Source organism: Acanthisitta chloris, unplaced genomic scaffold, assembly GCF_000695815.1.
Source record: "Acanthisitta chloris isolate BGI_N310 unplaced genomic scaffold, ASM69581v1 scaffold29815, whole genome shotgun sequence".
NCBI classification, from domain to species: domain Eukaryota; kingdom Metazoa; phylum Chordata; class Aves; order Passeriformes; family Acanthisittidae; genus Acanthisitta; species Acanthisitta chloris.
The window spans coordinates 1-7917 of record NW_008675844.1 but is presented as its reverse complement, the minus strand read 5'-3'; the positions used below and the strand labels follow the sequence as shown (position 1 = coordinate 7917).

At 47.2% G+C, this 7917-nt stretch overlaps 1 protein-coding gene across 1 annotated transcript in view; it reads right to left on the bottom strand.

Annotated features, from left to right (window-relative positions):
- Positions 1-6388, bottom strand: part of LOC103803368 (GATA-binding factor 3) — an 11949-nt gene extending 5561 nt beyond the window's left edge. The window contains exons 1-2 of the mRNA XM_009075917.1: positions 6246-6388; positions 672-797 (exon numbers count right to left, since the gene is read on the bottom strand). Coding sequence (XP_009074165.1) covers positions 672-797; positions 6246-6290 — 171 coding nt within the window. The 5' untranslated portion in view covers positions 6291-6388. The remainder of the gene's footprint in view (positions 1-671; positions 798-6245) is intronic.
- Positions 6389-7917: the final 1529 nt, after the last annotated feature.

Below are 7917 nucleotides of genomic sequence, written 5' to 3'. Positions count from 1 at the left end.
GGGGCACATATCCCTGGTTCCTGCAAGCTGGCTTTGCATGGAGATATTAGATTAAATCTGCCAGCCATTTCATTTTTCCTTCCCTTCCGTGGCAGACACTTTAAAATTCACATCACAGGTTGAGCAGACTCCGCAACCCGCTAACTAAATCGAGTGCTTTTTTGGTTTAGGAATCGCTTGCATCAACCATGGCAAACACAAGACCTAAATAAATCATCTTTGGGGACAGGACAAAAGCAGCCACAAACCCAAGAAAGATCTAAATAGTTGCTGGCACATTTTGCTTTTTTTCCAGAGTTTGTATTTGCTGGAGGAACCAAGCTACGCATAGAAAGGGTATCGGTTTGCAGGATGGCGTGTTGTCTTTTCCAGTGCTCTGAGCCCAATCGGCAGCAGATAATGTCTCTCTGTGTTGATCCACCCCTCCTTTCTTGGCTCTGGCATGGGAAAGTTCTAACATTACCCATGGACAGCCCTGTTTAATACCTCCTCAAGTTGGATAGGCTACATTTGAAAGGCTGCCAACTCATCGCTCCAACCCCCAAAGTCCCCAAAGGGATAACAGAGGTCACAGCACCACCTGAGACTGGAAATACTTGAGTCAAGGAAGAGTTTGGACCATTGAGCACTGGAGCTAAGGCCCCGTTATTGAGTGTTACAGTCACACTTACATTGTGCAGCTTGTAGTAGAGCCCACAGGCATTACAGACGGGATCACCGTTGGCATTTCTCCTCCACAGGGTGGTAGTGGTGGTCTGACAGTTTGCACAGGACGTGCCCGCCCTCCTGGCTGCAGACTGTGGGAAGGAGGGAGAGAGACAGGGGAAGAGAAGGAGAGGAAGAGAAAAACACCAGTGTTTAAAAAAAAAAAAAGATACAATCAGCAAAATTTCTGAGAAAGAAAACATCAGCCCTGCAAGACTGACGCACATCAGCAGAGGCCTCCAGAAACTGACTTGTGAGAACAAATAATAATGGTGGAAAAAAAATCCCCAAGGTACTTTAATCCCAAATTATATGTGAACTGAATCGGGTGCCAAAGGGCATCCTGAAAGTGAGTGCTAAACCTCTGATAGAACTCATCAAAATTAGCAGCGCTGGCACAGCCCATTCCAGAGGGGAAAATATTATTTAAATGCCAACACGTCTTTCCATCTTAATTCTCTCAGACCCCCCCAGGGGTCTAATTCTGCAGTCAGGACCTGAACCTACAATTGCCGGAGTCAACAGCATGAGTCACACCAGCACAGGGAGACCCGGGTGGGCAACTGCTCGCCGCGTCCGACCGCAAGCACAGCCTGGTCCCGTAAATTCAGCTCAGCTTCAAAGGATACAAGCTCTAGATCGGAAATAACACTGTGGCAAAGAGCAAGAATCCCAACTTTTTAATTACATCCTTTTTTGCAGCCTAAACCTTCATGTTTATTTAAGGATTGGTAAGGAGCCTGAAAGCAGAATTTCATAAAGAGGGGAAGAACAAGGGGAAAAAGTTGACTTGTCGAAGTGTATACAGAAGCTTTTCTTTTTGTTAGCTGTGATAATGATTTAGTGAAGTCAAATTTAGCAAAGTCGCTCTCCTTTCATGTGCATGAGTTCATGTTTAGCATTTAAAAACTGTAAGTTTAGCAAAGAAATTGTCCTTCTGCCACTGAAGGAGGAACAGGAGTTTTCAAACTGCTGTGTGAGCGCCTATGCGTGTTTGCAAGTGCTAAAAAAAAAAAAAAAAAAGAGACATTTAGATCCCCGTCCTATCTCTTCTTCATCAATATGACACAGTCCCAGAGCTCTGATTTCATCCCGATGCATTGCTTTCAACAGGACTGCTCATGTGCTTAAAGTTAAAACATGTGCTTAAGCGATTTGCCAGATCATAGCAATGCTTGGCACCTTGCAGAACTGAGCCTTTAATGCTCTCTTTTGTGCTCTTACTGTTTCAAATTTACCCCTCACCCCACACAGCCGCACACTGTAGCACATCCAACATTCAAAAAAAAAAAAAGAAAAAAGAAAATACCGCATCTTTGGATACCATACAACAAACCCAAAATGCAAACATGGACACTGGCACCACACTAGCATTAATACCAACTCTTGTTAGGTCATGTTGCAATTTTAATCATAATTGAATGCGGCGTAGGTGGAGGGAGGACGGGTTGGTTTTGTTTTAGATAGAGGAGGGTTTTTTTCATTTAATTAGACAAAAAGCACTGTCTCAAAAATAAATAAGACAATGCCCATGAGCATTAGGAAGCATCACAGAGTGCCTGATCTGACAGCAAGTGGCTCTCTCAGGCTGCCCGTGGGGACAATTCCATTTTGCCCGACCATAAACCACTCTGAACTGAGCCGAACCTGAGCCTGAGGGGGCCTTTAGCTGACTTCTCCAGGCTGATGATGAGCAGGAGCTGGGAGCAGTACATGGGTCTTTGGTTACAAGAATCCCAGTGCCAGCAGAAGAAGATGAAACATCTCACCACGAACAGCAGAGTCCCAAACTGACGTGCACACACACGCCTTGGTCCTGGCTTCCTCCTGACCAAGCTGTGGACTCAAATTTGGTTCCCATCAAAATCACTTGGATAATGAATGGGCTTCAAATGCAGCATGCAGAGCTGAGCACAAGTCTGAAGGTCTCTGCCCCCCAGTTCCCTCCAGTTGGCATGTGCATCTCAGGGCCTGGATCGAGTCTCTTAGTGGCAGTTTTGGCCTTATCAGACCCAAAAATCGAGCCTAAGGAAATTTCTAAAAACCAACGATATTTGACTCAGCCCACACAGGGGAAACATCCCTTTTGAAGATATTTGGGGTTTCTACGCAGCATTCGCCGTAATTTCTCTTATGGCAAGCACATTCAAAAGACACGCCTGGTCACCACCTTGCTGCCTTCAAACAAACTCTGACATTAAATAAGCAAATAAATCACAACATCCACTGTCTTCTCTAAAACCTTTCCCAGCTGCCGTGTTTCCCCTACAAAAAATTCAGCATCATTAGAGCTGCATATTTTAAGCTCCTTCAGTCCCAGGCTGTACCTTTCATGCTGTACCAACTTCTACCAGAGACACCGACAGTGGGCAGGAAACAATGAATAATAACATTATTGTAAAAGCTTCCAGCAACGGCATCCACTGACGCTAATCACCAACCCAGGCCTGGCCGTGGCAGTAATGGGATGACTAATTAGGTGCCTCACAGCATCTGTAGGACCAGACCCCATGGACCAGACGCCCATGAGCAAGGGCACAACTTCAGAAGCTCTGGCAGTGATGAGAAGATGTAAGTGAGGACAGTGCAGGAGGCACCAAGCACCAATAAAGATGCTTAATTAAAGGACCTTTTCAGTGTCTGGATTTACCCACAAAGCTGCAAGCATCAGTTTCCTAAAATATGATTGCGTGTGCATGGACCTGCTGAGAAACTGGCTATAATCCTTCCCAAACCAGCATGGCTGGGCATAGAAACAGAGGGCTCTGCATACACATGGACAGGGAGAGGGAGAAAAACTAAAACTAAGGTTTTATCTCAGCAGTGACAACGCTGCCACTGGCTGGGACAGGGACAGGAGCAGTGTCCAAGAGGGCTGCAGATCTTTTAGGCAGAGTGATGGTATGGTACCACTTGCCTATTCCTGACCCCCTGCCAACATCTCCAGATCTTCTATCTTGCTCCCAAGATGAAGCAGAGCTCTCTGAGCCCCCTGAGCTGGCAAGGCTCCGTCCATCTCACCTTAAGGACACCCTTACAAAGGCTCCCATTGACTTTAACAAGACACCCATTGAATTTAACAAGGCTTGGGCTAGGTTCTCAGCATCTATGGATTTCTTTGCCTTCTCTCTCCCACCCATCAGAGCCCTTTCATAAGTTTCAGTGCGGCTGGGATCGGAGCCTACAAAACCAGCCCAAGGTCACACAGGAAACTTGTGGCAGTGGGAAGGAGCTGAATCCCCACCCTGAGCCTCCATCTGTAAGTCAACTTCCCAAACTTGCTCACTGACACAAGGCAGGAGAGATCCAGTCAAGCCACAGCCACACACACATCTACATCTAGGCACACAAAATGCAGCTTTGGTGTCTTCTGATTGGGTGTTTTTTTGAAGGTTAGCAAGGGAAATAAATATAGATGCAAACGATATTAGAGATGTTTCTCTTTTCTTTTTCCCCAGGTAGTGCTGGGTGGGGGGGGGAATGTAGAAAAATCAAATTTCCCATTTAGCAAAGGCCACATTCAAACTACAGAAACATTTTGCAACTTAAACTAAAATGCCCAAGATTGGAGTGATTACGCGAGACAAGGTCTCTCTTTTATTCTTTTCTTTCTTTCTTTTTTTTTTTTTCCCCAAGAATGACCTTTTACTATGTATTTATTTATATAGTTCATTTTACATGTGCCCAGCTCAGGGTGACTCGGGACATTCTTTCGTGGTTCCATCAGACACTTTTTGCAAGCTCTCCCCCCCTTTTCCAGCCGCTTTCCTATTCTGCCTCCCCCTCCGCTTGTTTGGATACGCTCAAGCTCTTGTGTGTTTGGGCTGGGGAAACGGAGCTGTTGTTTAGGAGTTATCTCCAGGGCTCAGATATCCGGCAGCTTTTTCCTAGGAAGTTAACTTTACACATAAAGAGAGAACGAGGAAAAAAAAATAAAGAAAACAAGGGCTGTGTGCTTGAGACAGAAGGGCTGGGGGAAGGAGAAGAAGAGAACAAGAGAGCTGCCCAAAAATAATCAAAATTCCAGCCTGTACTTCCCTCCCTAGAAAGCTTTTCCTTTTTTCTAACTAGGCTATGAAAGATGAGGGAGACAAATATTTTCCTATAGGGGAAAATCATGTATAGGAGGGCATGGAGAGGTTTCATACGCAGGAAGTCTGAGGGTAGAAGAGCAAACCCACATCTTCCCCAAAATTGACACGGCCAGACAGAGTTGCTGCTGCTGCCCCTCACAGCACAACCCCTCCTGGGAATGTACTCTGAAAATGCTTCCCAGTGCCAGTGGGAATAAAGACGATCCAATTTTACGGGTGTCTCACAGGTGAGGAAGTTGTACCCATACCTAAGAGCTACTAGACAGAGGTCATGAGCACCTTCACAGGGAACACAGAGCCAATGAACCAGCCCTCTCCTGCCTGTAGGGTCTGGCCATGCTGGGCACAAGGCTCATACCACCAGCCAGATCCATCCATCAGCTCAGAAATTCCACGGAGAGGCAAGAGCCGCTTTCCCTCAGCGTTTTGAGCTGCCCTTGGGAGCCTGTCCATATCTTTAATCCTAAGGAAACCAAACGTGCCTTGATTCAAAACATTCAATAACTTCCCAAGCTGGGACCATAATTTCTCCCCCCACTTGATATATTTTTTCCCCTTGTGGTCTGTCTGATTATTTGCCAAATATACTTCAAGACATTTATTAGCCATCCCCACAGCTTCCAGAACTTTTTGTGGCTTCCAGGGAAATGCATGAATAGATCTCTGGGGATGCTGTAATGTATTGCCTGTATGTAGAACGGTCACCAGGTTTGCAACTATTATTTCAAATATTTACCCTTACTCTGTGTCTTTCTTCAACTTCTGTGGCCTGGGCACATGCTTGGCTTTGCACATTCACCAGTCTTGAGTCCTCACTCACACCAACTTGCATGGGAATGACACAATTTGAGATCCAGGTGGCACAAGCACAAGTGACCACACCAGGTTCCAGTGGCACCAGGACATGATGGTTCAAGGTCTTTGCAGGACCAAGGTCTGTCTGATGAACCAGTGGCACCTAGAATCCAGTTTGTGTCCCTCCTCCATGACACCACCAGCCAAGGGGGATGGAGAAGCACTTAGGAAGGGGAGGGCAGCAGTATGGAGAGCCTAGGAAAAAATACTGTTCTCCTGATAATCTCATTGGTCACTAGGAAATGATTATTCTGCCCTTAGGCCCTGGAAAGAGACACTGGCCTCGGATGGCCATCCAGAAGCATTGTGTGGAGGCATCTGTCCCATTGTGTCCTGGTAGAAAATTCAGTTCTGGTTTGCAAGAAGCCTGGGATCTTGATTTTTTAAACCTGTTCTGCAGTTTGCAATAGGAGCAGAAAACTGAAGCCCACAGTGGCTGAGACCATCCCTCCGAGCATCCCTCCCTCCCAGCCCTCACACACTATGGGACCTGTGGGAACAGGCCGAGGTTCCCTGTCCATCCTGAGCTGAAAATAGGAAGCAAAAGTTGCAGAAGAAGGAAAAGAAAGACTAAAATAGAAGGAGACTCACCAGCCTTCTCTTGGGTTTGATCAGGGGCCGGTTCTGCCCATTCATTTTGTGATAGAGTCCACAGGCGTTACACAAGTAGTGCCCGGTGCCGTCTCTTCTCCACAGAGGGGTTGAGGTAGCCCCACAGTTTACACACTCCCTGCCTTCTGGAAACAAGAGAGCACATAGTTCATTTAGGGAAAGCAGACGTAAAAGGGACTGGGGAAAGTCAACCCCAAAAAAAACAACCCCATGACCCCTCAAGAGATGCAGCCATACCAGACCCTGCCAGTCCTCCCCAAGCTCAAGTTGTCAAAGCAAGGAAGGGTCTGAGTGATGTCCCTGGCACAGGCTGAGGGGAATCTGGTGAGGTCTGATCCTGTCCTACTCCCCAGCACCACTCTGCAGGCAATATCAGGCCTGTGTCCCAGCAGCAGGAAAGAGGAATGGTAACAGTGACAACCCAAACCCCATGGTGGCTCAGGGGGCTCCCTGGGGAAGCTCTCACTCCTCCCACAGATCTCTCCTTTGGGGAGTGGGGGAGGCTGACAATTCCCCCTCACGTTTGGATTATGGACTTCTACAGCTCTCCAGACCCCGTGTTATCATACGGACCAGAAAAAACTTGTCAGGCTTAGCAAGAAGCCTCCAATCCTCTACCTCCAGAATGAAGGGTACAATATTTAAGTCCATGCCCCACTTTCTGATGAGTATGAGGACCCCAGAACCTCTCCTTGAGCACTGCTCCAACTCCTAGGGGTTTGCATGAGCTTGTCGAGCTCTTCCTCTGACCTCAGGTCAAACCACATCAAGGACCCCCAAAGTAATCACAGATCAACAACCAAAACATATCCCCAACCTCAGCCAATACATAACAACTCTGCCAATATCTGCTATTGATTAATTTGCCGTTAAGCTTCCACCACACAAAACTTGCAGAAAACTCTCTGGCTTCCCCACTGTATCTGCAGCCTGGTGGTCCATCCCTGCTATTTGGGATCATGAATGGCCCCAAGCCTGCCTAAGCCTTCATTAAGGGCTTTCCCTCCTTCTTCTCCTCCTTTTGGGCACCTCTTTATCCTCTCTCTGGCTATTGCAGGGGGGAATCTCACCCCACCTGCCCCAGCCTGGAGGAGGGAGTTGGGACTGTGCGAAAATGCCTCTCAGCTACTTTCAGAAGGACAAGGTGTATTTTGTCGGTTCTTCACTTTATTGGGGGAGGTTTTCTTGCACCTAATGCCACTCACGGCCCACCTGAGAGTAGCAGCAGACCTCAGCAGGGCAGAGCAGACTCAGCACAGAGTTGGCTCCCCACTGCCCCAGCCCGTGCTGCCTTCGAGCAAGTCAAGAGGCATCCGCCCCCTAACCACAAACGGCAACCGTTTTTCCAGCGCCTTTGCACCAAACCCCTCTTCTCTCACCCCCCAAAAGCAAAAAAATAAAATACATTTGCAGGCTTTTCTCCCTCTTTCATCCTGCAAAAACCCCCCCCCCCTCCTTTTCCTCCAGCTCTAACCCTCTTTGTCTGCAAGCTTCCAGCTTGCTAAAATCAACTTTTAAAGGGAAAAAAAAAAAGAAAGAAAGAAAAAAAATAGGTGTTGCTGCTGGGGTTGGTTTATCACGAACCGCAGATGTCTCTCTAGAAGGTAAAGTAACAGAAAGTGGCAAAAGGAAAACAAGAGGGGGGGGTGGA